The sequence below is a fragment of the Agelaius phoeniceus genome, chromosome Z, assembly GCF_051311805.1.
Source record: "Agelaius phoeniceus isolate bAgePho1 chromosome Z, bAgePho1.hap1, whole genome shotgun sequence".
Taxonomy (NCBI): domain Eukaryota; kingdom Metazoa; phylum Chordata; class Aves; order Passeriformes; family Icteridae; genus Agelaius; species Agelaius phoeniceus.
In genome coordinates this window covers 57,021,199-57,046,321 of record NC_135303.1, presented here as the reverse complement: position 1 = coordinate 57,046,321, position 25,123 = coordinate 57,021,199, and the positions used below count along the sequence as shown (strand labels likewise).

At 38.2% G+C, this 25,123-nt stretch overlaps 1 protein-coding gene across 2 annotated transcripts in view; it reads left to right on the top strand.

The window, feature by feature from the left end:
* The window catches only part of NTRK2 (neurotrophic receptor tyrosine kinase 2), a 197,471-nt gene that overhangs the window by 92,674 nt on the left and 79,674 nt on the right, over positions 1 to 25,123 (top strand). For both annotated transcript variants that reach the window (XM_054651801.2, XM_077171951.1), the window contains one exon: positions 19,256 to 19,444. In XM_054651801.2, the coding sequence (XP_054507776.1) occupies positions 19,256 to 19,444 (189 nt within the window). The remainder of the gene's footprint in view (positions 1 to 19,255; positions 19,445 to 25,123) is intronic.

Sequence of the window (25,123 nt, the reverse complement as noted above, 5' to 3'; positions counted from 1 at the left end):
ACAAGAACAACCATATAAAATTTCAGAGAACTATCTGATATTCGAGGAAGTAAAGGGTAAAGTCATGGCTTTCATATGATAGCTTTGTTTTTTCTTTGATGTAAGCAGAGTAGGGCTCCCTTTTCAGGTATGTCCACCAAACATAAAAGAAATCCTGATTTTTCCCTAAGTATTTTAGTATTATTTTAGAGGGTTTTTTTTAAACACAGCTATTTCATAGGAATCACTGACTTTACTAGTGTGCAAGCATATGGGCTGCCACATCACTGCAAAAACCCAAGACCAGAGTCTTAAACAAATACACTTCAAATCTTTCACTGCCATTCAGAGCTCTCTGTTCCTGAGAGAGCTTTTATATTTCCTTTTATATTTAGTTTAAAAAAAGGAAGAGTCATTAAGTTGACTTAAAAGTATAGAACTTTAACATTTTTTAAAGTATTTTTTCACACATGGAAAAAAGTAATATTCTAAATTTTAGCACAAAGTTGCCTTCCACCATAGCATCTCATTATAAAAGCCAAATAGCGGGACAAAGGCAGTGGGCACAAAATGATGCACAGGAAGTTCCACCTGAACATGAGGAAGAACTTCTTTGCTGTGCAGGTGACCAGGCGCTGGCACAGACCACCCAGAGAAGTTGTGCAGTCTCCTTCAGTGGAGATATTCAAGAACCATCTGGACACAATTCTGTGCCATGTGCTCTGGGATGACCTTGCTTGAGCAGGGAGGTTGGACCTGAGGATCCACTGTGGTCCCTTTCAACCTGATCCATTCTGTGATTTGCTGTTATCCATCAGCAAGCTGTGAGTCTTTTCTCCCCCTCTTCCCTCTAATTCTTCGTGTTTAAAATCTTTCATGTTTCTTGTAACAGACAATCATTGTTTTTATTCCCAATTGTTACCATAACACTTTGCACAATCTATAAAAAATGTATTACATGAAATTACTTTTAACAGGCCAATAAAGTTCTATAATATCATTGTGTCTTTCACTACCTGTAAATTGATCACATTTTGTATTTCATTAATAATAGTGCAGTGCATTGAAAAATATGTCAATTTCTACGTTCCTCACCTGTTATCTATTGTTATAAAAATGCTATTGTTGCCTGTGTTCCAATAAGAAGTGTGATTCAACTCCTTAATTATATTTTTATAGCATCATTAAGGGTTATTCTATTGATAAAGCATCCCCCCCCTCCCCTGCTGCCCTGCAACTGTTTGCAGTAGTTTTATTTCTATTTAACATACTTTATTTTAAGTGTATGTATCATTACCATGTACATTCAAACAAATGTATGTGTATTCAGGTCAAATAACCACATGTTCAGCTGTTGCCTGTAAGACACAAAGTTTTGTGTATCAGACCATACTTCATCTACTCAACTTTACAACAAAAAAAGTTGTTTGGTTAAATATTCAAGTACAATGTGGTGATTTTCCAAATTATTTTGAGGAAACATCAGTGCTGTGATTTGAAGGCCATGTTTTGCTTTGGAACTTTTTGTCAGGCTAGCTGTTTGTTAGCCTGAGCTATCTGGATTTCTTGACATATTTAATGAAACAGAATACAAAAGAATGTTGAAGTGGTTGTATCACAGGTTATGTCCAGATTTTTTATCTTTTTTGCTTTTCACTTGGGCATGTCATATATTTCCATTAATGTGATTGCTGTGTTTGGACCACAGCAGATTGAATGTTCATTTTCTTGCTTCTGAAATATTTTGTCATGTTTTTCTCCTCTGGGGTCTTACCAGATCTCTAAGTATTGTACCAAGTTGGCTTTCTATACCCATAGGCAATTTTGAAATTTTTCACCTATTTGAACAATTGTGATGTCCTGCAGTGTACTTTAGACATATGCTTTTTTATCATCATCCATGTAAAATATGCTTTTGGAACTAATTTGATGTATCCTCAGTGTCTAGGAGAAATAGCCTCAATATAAAAGTCCATTCTTTTTCTAGGAGGAGCTTTCAATAAGATGACTATTAGAGGTATATTCTAATGTTGATTAAGCTGGTAGATACAATTATTTTGCAGAAAGTATGCAAACAGTGTAAATTGTTAGATTCTCTAACATGCCAAGTAGAAGAACATGCTGAGATTGTGACATGTTTGATATTTTTTGGTGTAGTAACAAACTTGCTATTGAAATACTGTTATAGAAAGTTTTCAGACTCAGTAGACCAAGAAGTTATTACCTAGTGAGAAGAATCAAAAATGAAGTTCTGAATAAAGGCAAAAGTGAAAATAGCCTATTACACTGCCTGGGAAATGAGGAAGTCTGTAAAGGAATTAGGAACACTGTAAGAAATAAAAAAGTCTTAATATTCTTGATAATCCAAATTAGTGTAAAACTGCAAACAAGGGTTTCTTTTTAATGAACGTGAATTGCAACTTGAAAGTATTGTTGTGGAAGTCTTGATTTTATTCTTTTAAATGAGAAAAAAAGACAAAACATGTATTGGATATTTGTGTCTTGAGATACTGTAACTTCCATCTACTTTTATCATTAAAATACTTCAAGAATAAAAAGTTAATTTCATAGGTTAGTTTGTAATTCTGTTACTATTTTACAACTAAAACAAATTCAAAGATCACTTTTGAGTAATTCATGTTTCTTCCTTTATTATTTTAGTAACCAGGCTCTAAAGTAAAAATATAGAGCACATAATAAGCAGTTCTTTGTGTATTGCAGCTTCATGAGAAGGTTGCAAAAAGTCACAAAATACTGTTTGATGATACATATATATTGTCTTTCAATTACACTGAAAGAACTTTTGGCAATGTGTTTTTACCTGTTAAAAGAAAATACACTCTACAGTTTATAAAATAAGTGAATAAGTGTGATTAAAGAAAATAGAAAGGTGCGTTTGAAAGACAAATGAAAAATTATTTTAAGCTCTTGCTCTCGTAATTTAAAATTTTAATTTAAAGACTCCCTGTTTGTTTTATTTATGTTTTTCTACTGTAGTTTTCAAATTCATATTTTATTTATATATGCCATTTTCTGATGCCATTATTGCATCTTCTGTTGTTGTTGCAGCAAACTTAAGATCTATTTCCTTAATACATTGTGACTGTAATTAGTAAAATCCCAAATAGTATCTCATGATAAGTTAGAATATGAATGTGACAGTGCCTTTTATACCTGCCACTTAAAAAAGCTATGCTATTTACATGTTCAGAAGGAGGAAAGTATTTTAACTGGCTATTCTAGCCACAACACCTTCCCAAGATAGTGGATGTGCAGAACAAAATTATGCAAGTGTGTGTTGGGAACCACACATCAGTGATAGTGTGGCCTAGGGGAGGGAGGGATGCACCACCACAACCACCAACTGCTGTTCCTTAACAACTCCTTATAGCTCATGTTGCATACTAGAATTTAGAGAGCAGAAGGTGATGAAAGTCCAGATGGACAATTGGCTGTGGAGTGTCTTGATGACTATTGTGTTCTACTGAAAAGTCACCATGTTTTCCCCTTGAAGGGTTTAGCAAAATTTCAGTGTCAACATCATTGAAGTATATGATGCCTCAGGAATGGATGCATCATCCCTGCCTCAGGGAACAAGATCCAAGAACACAGGTTTATATAAACCTTTGTCTGAGGGCTGGGTAAGGTTTCTTTCATTTTTTTCTCAACCTGTGCTGAGAATTTATGACGTCTTTATTCCAGGAGACATACCAGCATAGACCCCACTGCCTAAGCCAGAATCTCCCTTTCTTTTTCTAAAGATGCATGCCATGAAATCAATTTTAATGTTTCCTTATGAGAGCTACCATGATGTGAGGTCAGAGCTTATAAATTAGCTCACACTTTTCATCCCCAAGTGTCTTAGAGAGAAGGTCAATAGGGCTAGCCATATCAGAGATTCCTGGTACATTTTGTAATCATTGCATGGTCATAAAAAGTTTCTTCACAGATATTAGATGTCTTAAAAATCCTAGGAAAAAGCGGAGGACTCCATGTACCTGCAGAGATTAACTAACAGAATTAGAACAAAATGTGAAATCTTGATAAGTTTATGCTTTTTAAAAGATAATGTTTATGTAATACTCCCATTTTCATTCAGATTCAAAACTCTGTGTCTTGCTGTAAATATGAGACAGAAGTCAAAATTATGAAAGAATATCAGTGTTGGCTTCCTCCTGGGAAGACCTGCTCATTGACTTTTCCCATTAATGTCAGGGGACTAAATAATCTAGGAAGTCAATTTCTCTCTTAGTTTTATCTTCTATGAGCCAAAAGTAATTTTTATGTTATCTGAGATACTACTTGTATGCTGTAATGTAACTGTCTGCTAGGTTTGGTGAAATATGTCTTCTGGGTACCAAGTAGCCCATTGATAGATATCTCAGTCTCTCATAGCATTTGTGAAGGTGTCTGCACACAACTGTGTTATTACTAGTTGCTCAGGTGTATAATTTTTAAATACATTAAATGTTTTTAAAATACAACCCAAATAATCAACTCTGCATTTGTTTCCTTATGGGAGTATGAATCAAAATCAGGTAAGTTACTGTGATTTGCCTGAGCATTTCCTTTCTCAAGGCATTTGAAGTACAGTTTTTGAAGCAGAACATGCTAAGACAAGCCTTCTGCTTTCTGTGTGGTAAAACAAGTTACCTTTTCCCATATGTCGGCATTGTTTTTCCCTTGGGAGTTGGCAAAGTCTCTTTCCAGGTAAAGAAACACACTTTATCACATTTTATCAATGTCTCAAAAAAAGTGTGAAGAGCTGCATGCCTTTTCAAGAGAAAGGCAAAGATTTATCATCATGCTTTTTCTTTCTAATGAAGACACCAAGTTTCCATTGCTTGCTGCAACTTCACACTTTGATGAAATCCAAATGTATATGTGTATATATCCTGTTGCTGTTGAACTCAACTATCCTGGTGCCCAGGTGAAGTTGTTACCTGTCATTAGGAGGTGATGGTATAGCCTCTGGAATCAGTGGTCCCTAACTACAAGGCTCTAACTTTTTCTGCTCCAAGTTCTGGTCTGAACATGGTGAGAGCTGAAACCACTAGTGATAGGTAGATGGCCCACATGATAGCAGTTTGATCAGTGATTGCCAGGGGACAGCTACTCATGCCAGGAAAGGGCAACCTTTGGCAGAGGAAAAAGAAAGGTTGAAGATAGGTAGCAGAGAGACTGGGTTACCCTGTGATCAACCAAATCAAAGAGTTTCATTGTCTCAAAGAGGGGAGTGGAAATTTTGAAAACCTTTTATCTCCCTTGTGGAAACTTGCAGATTTTGTTTCAGATGCCATTAATCAGGCTACTATGAGATATAATTTTTTAATACGGAGTATTAATATAAGTCTCACTCTGCATTCATGAGGTTTTCCACCTAGATGTTACAGGACGTAAAGGGTCTGTGGTTTCATTTTTGGTTACACTAGAACCCTGGTTCTGACCCTGGGTAAATCACAACACTGTATTTCACTATAAAACAAATCAGGGATGTTTATTCGTCTGAGATTTTTGTCATCACTGCATTTATGGATTATTACTTGTTGTAATCATGCTCTTAAAAATGAGATTCCATTTAAAAAATTAATCTATAATGGCATGGGGGTTGTTTTTCACATAAAAATTGAAATGAGTGCATAGAGCAGGACTTACTTTTTCCTTCATTTTTGCAGATTGGTTAGATAACTTAGCTGTTTCAGGTTGTCATATCTTTGTTCCTTGGGCACTGCTGCTGCATCATGAAAATATGGAGAAATTGGTTGGTAAATGAAGAAAAGTTGTAGCTCTTTTAACATATCAGATTCTAATGCCTCTGGAAACTACTGACAAACAGAACCATCCAAGTGTGCAGTTGACAAAAGACGTACTTTTTAAAAAAGAGTTTCTGTATCCATTTAAGTTAAGACGACCCAGTGGACGCCAGTAAAACCTGAGAACCCCAATAAAGCAGCATTCCCTCCCTGCAGAGCCAGGAACACACCTAGAGGGCAGCAGGTTCCTCTGGTTGCTGGTGTGGTCCACCTGCCCTGGCAGGAGCTCAGTGATGCTGTTATGTCTTGACTACTTCCTGCCATCTGCCTTTAGAGTTGTTTTATCTCTGTGGCACAGGGCCCAGCTTAAAGCCTCCCAAAAGGTCATATGCCAAGGCATGCTTCAGGTGCTGGAATGGCATGAATTTTGTGGATGGCTCCAGTACTTTTTTGTAATGATGAGCTTGCTGCACTCCATGCAGCTAGTGCTGTTTGCTAGGGATCCAGGCTTGCTGCCTTGCTATTTCCTGCCTCTTTTTGGGCCTTGTAGAGGAGAAGGGAAGGGATCCTGCACTGCAGGAGGGATTAACTTCTGGCTTCCAGCCTGCCATTAAGCACCCTCCAGCAAGATGGCTTGTTTGCCTTACATTTTTCCCTTCCCTGCAAGCACACATGACTGCCTGACTGAAAGGTGAAAGACCAGTATCTTCCTAATTTTAATAGTCCCAGAAGCATCATAAATAAAATCTAGCTCTGTAGCTTATACATGTCTGGTAGCATGCAGCAAATCTCACTGTCTTTAATCCTCTCCCTGGCAATACTCCCACTGGCTTCAGTGGGAGTTTTGTCTGAGCATGACCAGAGTTGGAATTTCAGGTTTTGGTCCTACATTAATTTTTCAGCAAGGAACAGAAATGGATATTATAGATTTTCAGTTAACCATTAGGAAGACATAAAACTGACATTCTCTATAATGTAGTAGTACAAATATGGGCAATTACCTTTCTGGCATTGTCTTGTGGGAATAATACAGATGAATTACTTTAACCCATTCCTAACATAATTCATGTGCAGCCATATATTATAGATGCTACCTTTCAGTGACATAACTAAGTGCCACAACTAAGTGCCACAGCAGGAGAAGACTGCATTTGCCAAAAAGGTTGTCATCATTCTTAATAAAAAGACAGCAGTCCTAATTTCACTGTCATTCATAGGAATTTTAAACCATTATCAATATAATAACTTACTCCTGCCTGATATTAAGAGGAAGGGAATTAGACTCTTGGTATTGCTATTCCACTTTATCTGTTCAAAGGACCTAATGCTTTGTGTTTGGTTTGACTCTTTCACCCTATCTCTGAATTTGCTTTTCTTACATATGTGATGAACTAGCTAGTTGGAGTTTAGCATAGTTTAGCATATTATATTGGATTTTAAAAGGAAAAAAAAGGAAAACCTCATCTGGCAAAGAGAAGTAAGGTGCAGAAAAATCTTTGGGGGAAAATGAATTCTTTCTAAAGAATTATGGTATAAATGTGGTGATTAGGTAGAAAGATAGATAGATAGATAGATAGATAGATAGATAAGGTATAGACCCCTGGTGACTAGAGAATGAAGAAATACCAATTATGCTCCTGCACTGAAGTCCAATTATTGGTTACCTAGTACAACTGTGGTTGAATTGATTGTGGGCATTTTTCACACACATGTCTGCCTTTCGCAGCTTGGTCCATTGAGACCATTTTGTGTGTGACCATTGCAGATGCCAATTTTTAATCTAGTCCAGTGCAATAGAGGATTGTCGCTATGCATGGTTTGTGCTTCTGGTTTTGTTTTTTTTTTCTATTGATCTCTGAAGATGAGAAGATGATTTTTGCAGATCATTTCAGATACACATTAGTTAGAAAAGTTTATAAGGACATCTACTTCAATTGGTGCTGATATCATACATGTGTTCATTAGATTTTTTGTGGAATTACAAAACCATTTTCTTCTGCTTTATAGTATTTGCTTTTAATGGTGGTCAGGAATAAGGCTGTTCTTTAGCAGTTTCTTTTTAAGACTATTTGATTTTTATGCAAATCTGTTCTGATAAATCTGTTGCTAAGAAACAGCCATGACTGAATTTTTGATAAAAGAGGGAACTAGACTGAAAAAAATGAATGTCATTCTAGAATACTTGAATTTCACAAGTACTAATGCTATTTAATCCTAACATAAAAATGACAACACCACAGGATGCCATGTTGTTGTTGGAAAAAGTGAGGATAGATGAGACAGGTGGTCAAGAGAGACTCAGTTAAGTGTGATAAGTGAAACTCCTTATAAAGGAGGAAGTGAGTAGATAAGCAGAGGAGACCCATCAGGAAAATGCTAATGGATATATAAAAAATACTCAGAAGAAGAAGAAGCAGAATTAATTTATAAAAATTAATTTGTAAAAATCCTGGATGAAGAGAAACTCTGCATTTTTTTGTTCAGAGCCTTGAAGAATGGAAGTAAAGATGCTCCCAATATTTTAGCAAAACCTCATTGTTATGTCCTGACCAATTTCAGAATTAATGCATCCTTTTCCAAATCCACTGTAGCAAAACTGCCAGAGTTTGTGGTGTGGCCACTTTTGGGATGGCTGATCTAGCTGGTATGTTGCAAATAGGTTTGAGTATGTGGCATTTTCCTTCTTCCCATAGCAGCAATTTCAAGGAAAGCTGGCAGGAGAGAGGTAACAGGAGGAATCTCCAGCAGATGAGGCGTCATGTGGCAGGGAGGAGGAGGAGGTGTCTGTAAATGGCAGTAGAGGTTTATCATGTAGAGGAAAGACAGTGAATTTGTGCAGCTAATCCTATAGCTTGTGAGTGATGCTGCTGGAACAGAAGTTTGACATGTTTCCTTTTTATATATGAGTGTCATTTGCTCCACTGTAGTAATTTTTAGATCTGCATTAGAAGAGGATTTTTGAGAATCTAAAGCTTCACTGCCTTAGGAATTGTGCTTTGGGAAAGAAGGATGGTGTTGGAAGGCAATTCTGCATCTTTGATCTGAAGATGTTTTGGCTGGAATATTCCTCCAAACAGACTGTTATGTTTCCTACCAGCTCCAAAGGTGAACTGTTCTTTAAATAGTGTCCAAAAGATCTAATCGAGCATAATCCAGAAATCTATAACAATGGAAATGGCTGGTTTTCTTTTCCTTAGGATTTCTTAGAGGTGCGCAGGAGAAGTGCTGGAGTGGGTCTGCTGGTAAGACTGTTCCAAATACTTCACCTGGATATCATGAGTATTTTTCATGACACATGATATCTGAGCACCAAAAAACTTCACAGAAGAAGATAATGGCCAGTCTCTTTGTGACCATCAAGGTTTTCTGAGCATGCCCTCTGATCTGTTTAAAGGCCTGGGATATGTATATTGCTGAGTGCTTTGAGGACAGGTTCTGTAAAGAAATGGCTGCTGTTGTGCAGACACAAAAGGAATCAGTTTCACTCTTGCTAAGTAATCTAACATAAATTGGAATAAAATGTCAGGTGTTAATGTTTTGGAAGGAAAGTTAGCCCTGTCTTCCTCTGTGCTCACTGAGGGCTGGTTTTGCACAGTTTGTATTCTGTGCCAAAGTCCTCTGCCCTTCCAGCAGCCCTCTTCCAAAGGCCAGCTACTGCCTTTGAAATACATGCAAAGTTGGGGCCATTAGCACCCCAAGCCTGTTCACCTAAGGTGAAAGCAAACTTCTTGATGGGGAATATATGGGACAGTGTTAGTTCACCACGTTCCCATGCCCTTCTCTTCATGTGTATGTAGGCCTTTTTATTTCGTTTTTAAAACATGTTTTCCAGGATGAGAAGTGTTTGGAGACGAAGAGGAGGCAGTCCATGTCAGTACAGGTTCAAAATAGCTCTAGATGAGCTGTAAGATCATCTCAGTGAGAGCTTAGTGAACATAAATACCAGATTCCTGCAGATGTTGTTTACAATTTGAACATGATGTTTGGGTTGATGTAGTTTTGCTTCTTTGTAGCTTGTCAGGTTTAAGGTTAGCTAGTCGGGTGGTAAATCAAAAAATATTTGGAAGCTGTTATTCTAGAATGCTTGTTGGGAACAAATTCAGAGGTATATTTCACTGTAGTGTTGATTTTATAACCCATGCAAATGTTGGGGGCCTGTAATAGTCTTGCACTGACAGAAAGTAAGAAATTATACAAGACTTTGTGTTACTATGTCATGTAATTAACACTTCCACTGATTAACATTTTTGAAGAAATAAAGGGAAATTTCCCACTGAAATGAATTGTATGTAAAAAATGCAATTAAACAATGTGTGTTCTGGTAGAATAACCCACTGTGTAGTAGAGCACCAGTGTTCTTCTCACCAGACTAAACCTGTCTTTATTCTGTAGGCTGGAAAAGTGAACTTCTAATGTATGGAAATATACATATTTCATTGAGCTATGATGTGTATTTGTTGAGCTCTGGGCTTCCTTCAGTTCTGAATAGACATAAATCAACATTTGTAGACCGAAGGTGTTTCCTATAAGATCACTCATGATCTATCTTTTTATCATTATGGAAGTTTAGGGATGAAGGAACCCCTGGGAGATCCTTCCCTAGCCTAAATCTGTATCAACTATCCCTGCATCTTTCCCAAGAGACATTTTTTCTCATGCAGCTTCAAGAACTCCAAAAGTGGAGATTTCTGAGTCTTCTATGAGCAATTCCAGTGCTCATGGAAGCAAGATCTGTTCCAAAGTTCCTGAGGATCTGTTCCTGGGGACCTATTCTAAAGTTTTTACCATAGTCTTTTTTAATGCACTTTTGTCATGGAACTTTTAGTTCCTGTTTGTCAAAGACATGCAATAAAAATTGTAACCATGCATTGGAAGGCTACCCTTGTGTACCTCCTCAGACGATAAATCCCAATTCTTCAGTTTTTCATCAAGTCTCTGAGTATTTCTAGATTTTCTGTATTGTTTTTTCATTTGATATGCCTGAATGGAAGAGGCCTGTAGAGATTATCTCTCTACTTCAAGGAAATAATCATTGAGGCTTAAAAACATTTATATAGTGTCAGCTTTTTTTTTTTCCCTAAAAAAACCCACACAATCAAATACAATTCAAAATCAGGAAGCTTTTCTCCTCAATCTAGCTTATCTGCCTTATCATCTAACTCTGTTGAACTGAACAGAATTCGGAAAATTATTCAACTTAACTACTCCAAATATCTCTGTTCTTCTCTGACAGCAAACGCAGCATGGGGAAATTTTTATTGCTTCTGTACACTTTGTATTTATCCTCTAGACAACAGAGGACCTCATTCCCAGTCTTAGGAGTGGGAACACTCACACTTAGATTATTTATGAGAAGTCTGTAAGGAAGCAGTTTTTAATTAAATAGTTCTTAAATGAAATTAAATGAAAGGCAACAAGGATTTAATTTCAGGTGAATTATTATTTTTTTGCTTGATGCCAGCAAGTACATTCCAGTTGATCTTTTTTATTATTGTGATGATTTTTTACTGTAGCATTTTTGAAGGATAGTAATTTTACCCATGCTTCCAAGATATCCAAGCCTGCAGGTGACTATAATGAATAGTACTGATGATCTATATTAAAAAATGATAAATCATTTTTTCTTAAATTCTTTCACATTTTCTGCTTTGTTTCTTTAATTCTCTGGCTCATGTATTAATATTGATTAATATCCCACATCCCAGGTAGGTTTTTTCCTTAGGTCTGTCTTTCATTTGACTACCAATAATGGGAGGTCATAAATTCCTTGTTCTTCATAAGAAGGCACATCAGCTGAGCTGCAGATACTGCAAATGTGTCCACAAAGCAGTGAACAGCTGTACAGCCACCATTCCTCCTATATCCAAGGAGGGCTATGAGTCCCAAAGGGCTCTGTGGTTTGACAGCTGGGGCTGCCAATTCCTCCCAGGTCCTGGTCATGACTTTGACAGAGATCCCACCTTCAGTGCTGGGTAATTCAGTGTCAAAGTGCTCTTCCTGTTGCCTCCAAATCAAAAATAATAGTACTGCATACCTCATCACAGATGATCTATGTGGATTTATTGGTTATGGTGCATAAGAATGTGACAATGCATGCCAGATTGCAGTTGTTAGATCTGTTTCACAAATGCCTTTCTTTCTGGCTGAAAGGGAAAAAGAAATCAGCAACCTTTGTGATGCAGGTTGAGGTTTTGCTGATAACATCCCTGGGGAGAGCTGGCCCTGGACTGAAACCAGGGCAGAGGGGTTAGGAGCCTTTCATCCTCTCCAGACAAAGTATGTATTAGACACCTCATTCTTTTTCTTACAGGGCTTTGCAGTGCTGCAAAGGAGGTTTCTTGGGTGAACTGTCTTGCCAGCCTGCCGCAGACCAAGACACCAGTGTCTTTATCCCAGCCCCCTGTAGGTTGCTTGACTTTTGGGAGTTGCTTGCATTATGAAGGGGTCCCCTAGGCTATCCTTGGGAGTCGTCCCTTGCAGAAACAATTGCTCTAAGCTTGTGTGTGAGGGGATGCAGGAATGCATGGATACAGGGGAGTATAGAGGAGGTTGTGAGGAGAAAGGCAGCTGAAAGGAACTGACTGGGATTCTTTCACAGTCACGCACCAGAATAAAACCCAAGCAAACAAATATGCAGCTGTAGCTCTTAGATTCAAAGCCAGAACAAAGAGCCCTGATGAAATATTGAATGGCTAAAATCTGTGCATAGTCATGTCAATGGAAATTACCCAGAATGTGTGTTTGTTCCTCTGTAGAGGAGTGAGGCATTGAAATAAGTTTTCCTGCAAGACGAACGTGTGTTTTAGGGAAAAGGCATCTTGACACTTAGCAACACTGGAAATTTGGTACTGTAAAGCTAAATAACATACCTGTTATTTCATTAGACTCAAAGGTATGCATTACTTAAATTATTCCATGTGGGAGTGAAGATAATCCAAAAATGTAGATCATTTGCTCTGTATGAAAGTGGTCCAGTGACAAAAAAACAAATTAGGCTTCTTCTGAAGCTGCAACAAATGAGAAAAAGTTAAACATTGATTTTTCACATGACAACAAAGACAAAATACCTTTTGTCTTGATCATCCAAACAAAACAATTCATCATTGAATTGGTCTAATTTCATCATGATTTTCAAACTGATTTCTCCAATTTGTTTTGCAATTGTTGTAAGTGAACAGATTCCTTGGGATTGCTTCCAGAGTTTAAACCCTGATTTTCCACTCTCCTTTGAGAGACCTTGAAGAAGCCTACTTACTTTTTTTATTCAGAGAATGTTAGAAGCACATGCTGGTGGGGAACAGAGGTATTTGTCTGCTGGATGTGAGGATGTTCTCCACTGCTCTGTTTGGGTTCTCCTGACTTCCTGGGAGCATCATCTTGGATGGGAACTGAACTTCTTGGGCAGTGTCAAAAGGTTTTTCTCATCTCATATGTCAAGAAGCAACAGAGTACAAGCTTAAACAAGCACTGGTGGGTGTAAATCAGTTAAATAGATTGATGATACCTGTCAGAAGATGTGAAATTGTTTATCCTTTAAACACTAAAGCCTGGCAAGTCTCAGTTTTCTGAGTCACAGACTTAATGTGTAACAGTGTGGGTTTTGGCTCAGTGTACTGTTCCAGGGTAGAAGGACCTGCACTCTTTGATCTGTGAAGAGCAATATGATTTAGCAGGATGGACTCAGGTATAATGCTTTTTAGGGTGATCTTCTCATTTTTCTTCACCACAACAAAGGAGGATTAACCCCCTACTACTCATTTTGCAACTGCATGTGACAGTGACTGTAGAGATGGCTACACAAAGACTAAGACTAATGGCTGCTCTCTGGGTAGCTGGCAGGGATGGGAATATGAGATAGGAAAGGTCAATTAGAAGGTGAGTAGAGGCAAGATGTGCTATTGCTCCAAATAGCTGAACTGCTGACAAAACATGGGAGTGCCTTGGCTTGAGCTTTCCGTCATTACAAACATTGGCAACTGCAAAGCAAAGACCATAGTTTTAGTAAGTCCACTCTAGACTGGCAGAACAATCTGACTTCGCTTTGAACGTCTCCATCAAGCAAAGCAAGACTTAACTTGTTACTCTTTGGAAGCGTATTCAGTCTTCTTTTGGTTGGTTGGTTGGCTGGTTGGTTGGTTGATTGGTTGGTTGGTGGGTTGGTTGGTTAGTTGGTTTGGTTTTGGGTTTATTCCTTGAGTTCTATTTACATCTTTTAATCCAATTCCTCCTATATAACATACTGCAGTTTAAGAGACCAATAATATAAAATATTTTTTCTATAATTGCATTTCTTTCTATTGTGCTGGCTTTCTTGTCCACTCTAACAGTATTGGTACCACGTTTGGTACCACAGTTTCTGAACATAGGAATACAAAGTAATATTTGAAGTAAAACTTAGCACCTTAGTCAGAAAAAAAGTGTGCCAAGCTGTGATTGATTACTTGGCTTCCAGAGGGAGTAAAAGATAAGATCAGAATTTTTAGAGTAAAGCTGAAAAGGTGCCTCTTCTGCTGAGAAAGTTGGCTCTTGCTTTGATAAGAGGAAAAATTGAATATCTGCTCTTGCTGAAGCCTAATACTTTCATTTCAATCAGGCAGAAAATATAAAAATCTACAGCAAATATGGGAATCTCACAGGACATGAAATCTTGTGTAATTGCTTTTCAGAACAGTGTATTTAACTAGTGAAAAAATACATCCTTCCCAAAAGGAAAAAAAGGAGAAAATTCAGTATAGCCTTGGAATTTAGCAGAGGTGCTGAGTGATGTGACATGCATTCACTGTTGTGCTTTTAACTTGACAGTGTGCTGTTACCCTGTCTTGGCACTGACTGACCTCTGTTCCCAGGGGAGCTGAGAGCCAATGCTAGTGCAAGGTCCACTGAGAAACTATCCTAAGAATCAACATAATTTTTCAGGGAAGGAATAATTTTTATTAAGGCGTCCCAGCACAAAATTGTCTCTATAAATGCTGCTTTCTACATGACCTGCTTCCTAACAGTTGAGTAAGTGTATGCATCCTTGCAAATGCACAACTCCAACCACAAAGCTAAAATCGAGGCGGGTTTGTGGTATTTTATTACCCCTATTGTCTTCTAGTGTGCCTGAGCCATTAGTACTGACTTCAGGGACAATTGGAATGATGTGTGTTGCACAGAAATGTGTCGTGCAAAAGCAGCTCCAAGAAATAGCAGTGTAGCATGAACGTTAAAACTGCATTAACTCTGATGGTGATAGGAGTATAGTGAAACATAGAATAGAGTCACAGAATGGCTCTGGGCAACCTTTTCCAGTGCCTCACCACCCTCACAGCAGAGAATTTCTTCCTAATATCTAATTTAATCCTACTGTCTTTCAGTTTGAAGCCATTGCCCCTTGTCCTGTCACTGCATGCTCTTGTAAATGGTTTTGCTTCATCTTTCCTATAGGCTCCCTTCTGGAGCTGGAAGGATGCAATGAAGTCACCCTGAAGCCTTCTCTTTTGCAGGCTGCACAATCCCAATTTTCTTAGCTTTTCCTGTCATGAAAGGCTGTACGTATTAATAATGAATCTCCTTTGCCTGTCCAAAAATAGCAGTACACCTTGAAAATAATAGAATTAAATTTTATTTCTTAACCTAGGGAAATTCAATTGTTTTGTCACCACCAAGGTAAAGTACAGTGCAGACATACACTGTTTGAAGGATAGCACAGCCCTCCTTGGGATGTACAGTAAGTGAAGTTTGCTGTTTCTGCCTGTCCCTGGTTTTATTATAGCTCATCAGTTTCAAATAGAATTGGTCTTCTTACATGTCACAACTTTTTTAGAGAGCTGCTGGGCTTTTTTTGTATACAAAAGGGATTTTGCTTGAGCCTAGGCGATGCAGAATGGATAAGTCTTTAGCTTAATATCAAACAGAAGATAAATTAATCTCCGTGGTGGACAGCCCACATTTTCCCCAAAGCACAGTACCGATTCTTGTCTGGCTCCAACTTGTCTTCTTAAGAAAAATTGTCTAAAAGTGATGTCAAGGGAAGATTCTGTGCAGCACACTGGTAGAAGGTCTCTGGAGTCTTCTTAAAAGCTTAAGCCAACTGTGATTCACCTCTTGGCAATAGCTAGTGACTACTGATAACCCATGACTTTCACTTCAACCTACTTCATTTTGTCTAAAATTTTCATATTTCAGGTGTAAAACCAAGAACGGATTTTATGAAAACCAGAGGCAGTAGTAGGTGACTGAGTGTAATTACCACACTTGTTCTACCTTTGGCAAGTAATTCAGTGACCACATTTCATGTGGATGAAACCACACTCCAAGGTGCTTCAAGAAATTATCCTTCATTTTGAGCACTGAGCCCATTCAGAAAAGGGCAGCTCTCATTTCTTGTCATCACAGGTGATAGTCTCATCTTGCATCCCAGAAATGCTTTTACGTTACTTGAATATCATAGCCAGCTGCAGAGCTGGCTGGTCTATAGCTGTAATGTGTCTTAGTGCTCTCAGACAATTAAATGTAACTTGGTGATGAGTAGATAGTCTAACAAATAAACAAGCATGGAAATGTTCTATGTAAAAATTGCTCACATTGATAAAAAAAGTCAGGAAAAGGGAAGTTTGAAAGGATGTGAACTCATCTGCCTCTGATACACAAAAAATTTCATCTGAGGGGTTCTAATTATCTTAATTAGCAAACAAATAGACAGGGAATAGGATTTTGAATGCAAACAACTATTCACAAAAACCATTGCATGAGATGTTGCTAATAAGAGGGATCACAGAGTGATGTAGCAACAAGGTTCCTAGAATTGAATTTTTCTTAAATGGTTTTGTACTGCCAGGAATTGACATGAAAGTCACCTTATTTTCCAGGTTTCCCTCACCAACCTCAGAGAGCTGTATATACTTGGAACCTGCTTCATAGCACTCAGAAGACTAGCTTTTACCAGTAAACCTAATTGAGTAGATTTACAGAACAATTGTCTATTTTCACCTGCAGCACTTTGCAGTTTATACTGGTTGAAAATAGTAATTCACCATACAAAATTGGATCTTGAAGTACTGCAGAAATTATTCAATGACTAGACTGAGTTCCTTAGTCATTATTCCAGTTTAACACCTAGAAATGTGTAATGGTCACTTTTCCTTGCCATCACGGCATGTATGTTGGAAGTAAACAATGACAAAAGAGCCTCCTCCTGTGCAGCAGAGAACAGCAGGACTGAAAAGGACTTAAAGACATGCATCTATTAAGTTTCAGAGTGGAGAGAATTTCCTGTTTGCTGTGAGAGAAGGGATTTGATGCTCATTCTAAAGTATATTAGTGTAAAAGTATTTTGTTTTCCCAAGAAAGTATTAAACAGCCTGCTTTTTTTGAGCAACAATTAGAGATTCAGAAAGTTTAGAGATGTAAGGATGGTATCTACGAAAAACCTGAATGCAGTTTTAAATGTGTTGCACTCCAAATGTTTGTGCAAAAAACTCTTATGCATCTGAAAAATGTGTTGTGACTTAACATAAGTATTGGCTGTGCCATCTGAGTGGCCCATTCCCACAATTTGTTAGGCTCTACCCTTCATTACAGAAATTTTTACCAGAAATTCCTTATCCTGGCATCTTTCCCAGTAGAGTCAATCATGTGGGATCTGAGTGATCAGTAATGACAAAACCAGCCTTGGTATGAGTATTTCACTTGATAAATTGCAGAGATCTAGACTTTACTTACATTTGTCAACAGTGACTTTCCCGTGAAGTGCCAGGTATTTGAAAAATTACTTCTAGTGTTTCAGGCTGGGGGGGAAGTACTTTTTCAAACTATGAAAACATTTCCCTCATGCCCTATTAAACCAACTGGGGAGAAAGAAAAGCTAGACAGGGGTGTGAATATACTTGTGTCTCAAAATATAGAGTTGAATAGCCGCATGCCAGGATATTTAAGTTTTATGGCTGTGAGCCCTGATGCCTAATGATGAAGTAATTTTGTTATGATACAGTCAGCCACAGAAGAACAGGAGTTTCTTTAAAGCTGCCCTTTCTTTGTTGTGCTTGGGACTGTCCTTTTTCTCATCTGGTTCTTCAGCTGTGTGTCTGGTGCCATGTATCTTGCTTGTCTTCTCAAATGTCCTCAGTAATGTGCATACAGAACCTGCTGGTGGTCCTGCTGGTCTCTCCTCTGCACTCCCTATCACTTCTGCAGACACAGCTGCCATCTACATGGCAGGTTACTCAGCTCTGTCTCGCCTCTACAGTGTTCCTTCTGTCCAGTTTAAAACAGTCCAACATGAGTCCAACATGCAATTGGGTGACTTGGAGTAAATACAGCTTTTTATTGTGCTCAAAATCTTCTCTTCTGCCCCCTTCTTTGGGGGGACATTTTCTCAAGCTGTTGCTGCTGCCCAAAAGCTAAATGCAGTTGGCTAAGGATGCTATTTCAGAATAGGCACTTCCAGAGGGTGATTTTTTCCATCTGTTTCTAGCATAGTCTTTTGATTGTTACAATTAAAAGATGTGAATGTCATCCCAAAAAACTATTGTTAATGTGGATGGAGAATGAAGTGAAATATGTGTATTCTCTGCTGTCTCTTCAGTCAGGACATTAGGCAAAATATTTTTGCTGCTAAATGATGCTTCTGGTTTTCTAAAACTGGAAGTAATGTGGAATTTAAGTGACAGGGTTAGATGTCAAGAGTTCAAATGTTATCTGTGCTGATTTGCTGTTAGTTCAAAGGCTCCTGCAGTTCACAGAAGTGGGACACTGTGCTAAGAAGGATATTTTTTTTAAATCTATTTGCAAGGGTTTATCTGTGTGGCACTTTCATTAAAAATACAAAGCATGAGGTGAAAACAAAACAAATCTGTCACTGAATTACCATTCACAATAGACTTTTTTCTGGAAGGTGACTAGATTTATATGTGGACTGTAGAGCCAGTAGGATGTGCCCCTGGACAGGATGAGCCTCTCTGCAGTAGCTCCAGGTTTTACTCCTCTGCTCATCTCAGCATCTTCTCTGCACCTCTGGAACTATGCAAATTATCCCCTGGATTTTGGCCCTGAACCCATGTTTCTTTCAGAAATTAGCAGCTTCCCACATCAGGATGAGCCTATTTGCTGTGTCTTTTGTCTTGTTGTAATGCCAGGTAGGGCAGGCATTACTTGGATTTGTGCTGTTACTGCTGTGTGCTTCAAGTAGGGCATAAGGTAAAAAAGTTAATGTGCATATTCCATAGCTTATTTCTGAGAATGACAAAATTATTTAACAAGTTTTGAGATATTGCACAGTGACAGACTGTGCTGGATGGGTAATGCACCAGTACAAAAACTTGTTTTGATTCCAGTTCCTAAAGAACAAAAACCACCGTTCTCCATCTGCACCCAGAGATACAAAATTTTTGAGGTAAGGTCAGCAAGGCACACAAAGAGAGCTTTTGACTGTAGGAATGAAGGACAACTGACCAAAACTTAAAAAAAAAATAATAAAAAATTACTCATCTGAGGGAAGAGTACCATACACTGGGTTACAAGAAAATCTTTTTTTCTGACTCTAGGTCCTTCTTCAGTCATCAGCAATGACGACGATTCAGCCAGTCCCCTCCACCACATCTCAAATGGCAGTAACACTCCTTCTTCTTCTGAGGGGGGTCCTGATGCAGTCATCATTGGGATGACAAAGATTCCTGTCATTGAAAATCCACAGTATTTTGGAATTACCAACAGCCAGCTCAAGCCAGATACCTGTAAGTACAGACAACTCTATGTGTTTCAATCATTCATTTTACCTGTGCAAGTGTAGTGGCTCCTTAATAGATCTAGCATAACAAAATACTCTAAATTCCTGGGAGTGGAATGGTGGGGTTAAAATGTGTGCTATTTACTAAAGGTACATGGGATGAACTGCTTTACCTCTGTCTTAAGCCAAATTCAGCCTTTGTGACAAGGCAATGAAGTGAGCAATGTTATGCTCAAACCCCCACCATATTTCATCAAAATCACTGGTAGCCTTTCCATTGATTTCAGTGGTCTTTGGCCAGTCCTGTGCTCTGAATGTATTCTTGGGAGAAAATAGATCTTGGATCTGAAGCAAAAGTCAGTATTGTTACATATGCACTACTTTTAAATTTATCATATCAACATCACCAGATCATATAATGATGTTGTATTATTATAACCTAACTTTCAAATCTGAGTATTTGTAAAGTTGTAAAAATCATAAGAGTTAAAACTTCAGTTCTTATAATTTTCTTGTACAACTCAACCTCCACAGACAGAAATTGTTTTAAATGTTTAAAAGTAGAGCAGAAGAGAAGAAGGTTGCATGCCGGACAATATGTATTGCATTCGAATTCTTTCATGTTCAGTTAATACCAAGTGGAATGTGAAAAAATATGAAGAGCTAAACATATTGAACTATGAAGAGTTAAAAAAGAGTATCAGTTACTTCAGATGCTATTTTTCAAACACAGTAATAGTTTCAGAATTGAACATATTAAATGCTGGGGTTTGAACCAGTGATTAGCATTAATGTACATAACTGAAAAAATACCTAAAGGACATTGTGATAAATAGTAACTGCACAGATTACTATTTCTCATCAGGACACTAAGTTCTCTAAGTTTTTCAGAGAAGGTTGTTCGGAAGCGCCACTGGAAGTTTCAATTGTTTCTCTGCGAAGTCACTCTACACTTTCCCAGTATAATTAGTGAGCACTGGGCTTGCAACTGCTTCCTCTCTGTATCCTACCCTGAAAGATATCACTTTCTAGCACAAACTGTAGCATAGGGGCTTACTGTCAAGGTTTGAAGCCTTTGCCTCCAACTTTGCAAAACTTAAATGCTGTAACAAATATCTTTTCTGACCTGTGCATGACTGCATGCATGCATGACTTCTGACACTGCAAAAATAGACTGATGCTGAACTACTGACTTACCTTGTGAATCTTAATGCTTATTTAGATCCAGATTGTTTCACTAAACACAGTCCCAAAGAATGGTCCTGCAACAAGAAGTCTTTTTCTGCCTTTTTATTGTACATCCCTGATGTTCACTATTACTATAGCTTTTTTCTGTGGCGCTATTTTGTGGCTAGAAATGCTGTATTACCTCTTCTACCAGCAGATAATAATAATCTGAATATGCTGACCCAGCATATGCAGTGGGATCACAAGGAAATCACTGAATTGGTGACACATGATCAGCATGAGAAAAACATTATACAGATGCATTCTGATTTAGAACATTAATTTTTGTGAAAAATAGAAGCTGCTAAAGAATCATAAATGGGCAGCATCCCTAGTTCTCTCTATGCTTTTAAACATGAGGCTACTGTACCTCTGTTCCCAGCTGCACTAGACAACTTTTTAATTCTTTAAATAAACACCAGTAACTGCAGAGTGTTTAACGTCAGCATCAGTGTTGAAACAACATACGTGCTGTTCTGGGGAAAAACACAAACTGAACTAAAATACAGAATTCTCTCACATTCAGTAAACTGCACATTAAGTACAGACATATTAAATCATGGCTGACTTGTGCTAAGTAGGTCCTGATCCTAAAAATACATAAGTCTGTATTTGGTTTTCTGTGCTGCAATGAAACCCACATGGTGTCAGGGAAATTAATCACAGTACATGAAGTTTGGTTGGTGCGTAAATGCTTGCAGGATATGCTTCAGGACTTTGCTGCGGTGCTCTGGGGAGGTTTCAGGGGCTGATTCTCTGCATTCTGCCGCACTGCCACTGTGGTCCCAGTTTTTGTGTTTTGGTGGTGGTGTGGTGGTGGTAGTGGTGGTTTTGCTTTAGCAGAGAGAATCAGTTAACTATGGCAGTGTATAAACCAAGGCAGATTTCTTATACCACCCTGAACATCTATCCAATAAAAAAAGTGTAATTAAATTGTCTTGGGCAAAAATGGGCTTCCAGATATAATGTCACATATTTCCTTCTTTCTCAGTTGTTTATTATTACAGAGTTGTGCTTGTCCTTTCTTAACCTGCCAACCTCCTCCTGATGCGTATATCTGGTATTTATAAACCTCTAACCTAAGTACTTTTGTACCTTGTTCCTGTATAGAATAATGCCAACTCCGAATGTCATATGGTTTCTCATCTCCAGCAAGACAGTTAACAATTTTGTTCATTTTCTCTCTGATCTGAGTTCCATTGTTCACCAGCATTAAACTCAACAATCACTGACAGTCATGCTGGAAAAGGTACTTTTGTATTTAGTGTATGTTGGTCTGTGGAAGAAGGTGAGACATCAAGCTAGATGAAACTGTATACAGATTGTATTGTAGTTTTCACAGAAATGAAGGAATACTTTTGCTCTTAGTAGTAAGTGAAGCTTCTTTTTTATTACCTAATTAGGCCATATTTTGACTTATCTACAGAAAACCATTTCTGAATACAGTGTATCAAGCTTCATTGAGAAGAATTAGCAGTGCATGTGTTTAAAAGGAAATTAAAAAGTTGATTACAATCAGTGTCATTTAATATTCCATCAGTGTATCTTGTAATTTGGTCCTTTCACTATTGAATAACTAAATCAAAAGAGTGATGACTTCTAAAGACTCTGTCTCAGGTTAAAAGTTACAACACTTTCCTCCTCTTAAGATGCAGCCTTCAGGGTGAAAAAAGCAAACTGGTGAAGACCAAAGACCCATCAGCTTCAGTGGTCACACAGTTCCAGTGCTCACTCAGAAGGACTGCATTTCTGTCATTTCAACACAACACTCATCTCTACCTTTAATTGATGTAACAGTAGAAGATTCCATCTTCCAGTTGGGATTGGCTGATATTTACTGCTTAACTACCAGTATTTCTCATTAGCTTGTTCAGCATGTGTCTGTCTGACATGCTGTCCCAGAGCTTCTTTCCATTCCATGTTCTGTTGCTTGATGCTGGCTGGTGGCTTCATCTGCCACTCCAATATCTTGAATATTTTCACCTTGAAATGATACAGTCTGAGGTACACAGACATGTTTCAGACACCTACCAAACTTCTTGGCTCCTTTTTGTGTGAAAGCAGAAGGTATTTCTCATTTATCAATTCTTGTCAGATAGTGAAAATTCTGATTTCAGGTGGGTGAGAAAGATCCAGAAGCCTGGACATGCTACAGTGCTCTTTGCAGTTAAGCCATTATAAACCAGGTGCCAGTGTGTCCACCTGCAAACCTCTTGCCTGGGAACTACCAAGGTTCAGTTGTAGCTGTTGAAAATTGAGGCATAACTTCGTAGGGAAGTAACATCATCAGGTCCATGAACCTTGCATGGATGGCAAATCTTGCTGGATTTTTGTTTCCTGAAAGCAGCTGGACAATGTAATATCTTGGGAGCATAAATCCTAACCTTTACTAGATTCACTAATCTTATAAGTTGTCACAGACCCTAAGATTTTTGAGATTTTAGTTAATATTATGGTATTTTAAAAACTAGTCCTCTACACCTCTGCACAGGAGTTGTAGCTGCTGAAGTTATCAGCCAAGACTGCTACATTGGTTGAAAGAGGACCAAAGAAATAAATCCATTTTCTCAAGGAGCAACTATGGGCTTTCTTCATCACTTAATTTGCAGCCCAGTACTTGGAATGTTTCTGTCCATTACTTCTAGATTTCCATTATTAATGGTGGACATGCAGTCTGACATGGTTGTGTTGGTAGAAATGTGAAAAGCCAAACCTCAGGAGAGGTCACAAAATGTCAGTGGAAATGCCCAGGCTAAGATTCTTAGGGCAGAGCTTGGATAAGAAATTTCTTGCAGGTGGTTTTGGGATTTTGAGAATCAAACTGGTCTTTGAGCCTTACCCCAGTAACTCCCAGCCCTGCCCCACAAAGTCACTGTGGTTGTTTGGATGCTACTGAAAGGAAGGTTAGAATTTTGCCCTTTGATGAAGAAGTTTGCAAGCTCACGGTTTCAGACCCCCTGGAGTGGAGAAATAACTGCACTGACATAAGTTTGCACTTCCCAGCTAATCTGTACTTGCAACTCACTCAATTTTGTCAATTTAATTGATTTCAGTGTTGGAAAGGAGCGTTCTGTACTGGGCAGGCTTATTGATTAGTCAATGGATGGTTTAGTGGCAAGATGTTTTCAGTGACTGGCCTTATAAATAGCTATTGCATTTCAGATGGTGTGGTGTGGATTGTGACTTTCATATGGGAAATTTGAGTATGTTCTGTATTTCTGCATTTTCAGAGTCTCTTCTTTCAAGTGTAGGAGTCTGAATACGCAGTTTAGATAATAACTATTTTGCTTCTACTTGGCTTCCATTAAGGAAAGTCTGAAGCTGATTATAAATTGGCAGAAATAATTTTTCTAGAACAATTTTTATTTATTTTGCTGATCTGAAAAAATGAATTTAGCTCATAGTTCCAGTTCCAGAGTAAATTGCTAATTGCATATGCAGTGCTAATTTTAAAGGCAGAAGTTTTCAGAGCACCCCTCTTTTATCCCCTTCTGAGCACTGAACTTTTCAATTTATGCTTAGGGATTTTTGCATTTTAGGGATTGTTACACCATTTAGTTAAGAGTGACCTCAATCTTTTTCTGACTTTACTTGTTCTTTAACAATATATTTCTTTTTAACATATGCATAGCCAGATTTTGTGTGCTAGTGCTCTGCTTCAGTCCACCTTCTTTAATGAATCTTGAGAGAGAAAAGAAATAGGACAGTTATTCTTATGATTTTATCATGACTCCCATAGTACTTTTGCTTTTAAAACCATAGGCCTTGGATTCCGGTGATGATGTCAGGTTTCATTTTTGGATGACAAAAATCTGAAGAAAAAATTCAGAATATAAGGCACACCCCAGAAACCTGAGGAAACAGCAAAAAAAATCTGGATCTTTTTTTTTGTTCTTTTGTATATTGTATTATTTTTTGTTTTATTCATTACATTCTTTTTAAAATTCAGCTTTGGATATTTGGGAGCACTTGAACAGAGCAGAAGCATATGAGTGTGCAGAGCTGTCCCTTCTCTGTTACTGTGGGGAGACAGCCCTGTTACAGCCACGAGAGAGAACAGAGGGGAGCAGCTAGACATGAGGGCCCACTGAGTGGCAGTTCCTCTACCAGGCTGGTTGCAGAAGGGTGCAGCTAGTTGTAGTTCAACACCCTGTTGTTTTTCACAGCTCTGACCACTGACACCATACAAGGCAGTCTGGTTTCTCTTAATTTTGGAGCATGTTGACAACCTTCTTCCCAACCCTTCGATCAATATCAGTGAGTCATTCAGTATGAAGACGTAGTTTTCTGTGTTTCCAGGGTAGATGCAACAAAAGGAGGAGCTGTGATTACCTGGTCTGTATTTCTCAGGCATCCTTGTCCCAGGAGTCCCACAGCAGAGCCTGGCACCAGCACATGTTTCTTTGCTGGGTGCTCAAGCTTCTCTGCCAGGCAGGGACTGATGCTCTTGTGAAATGAA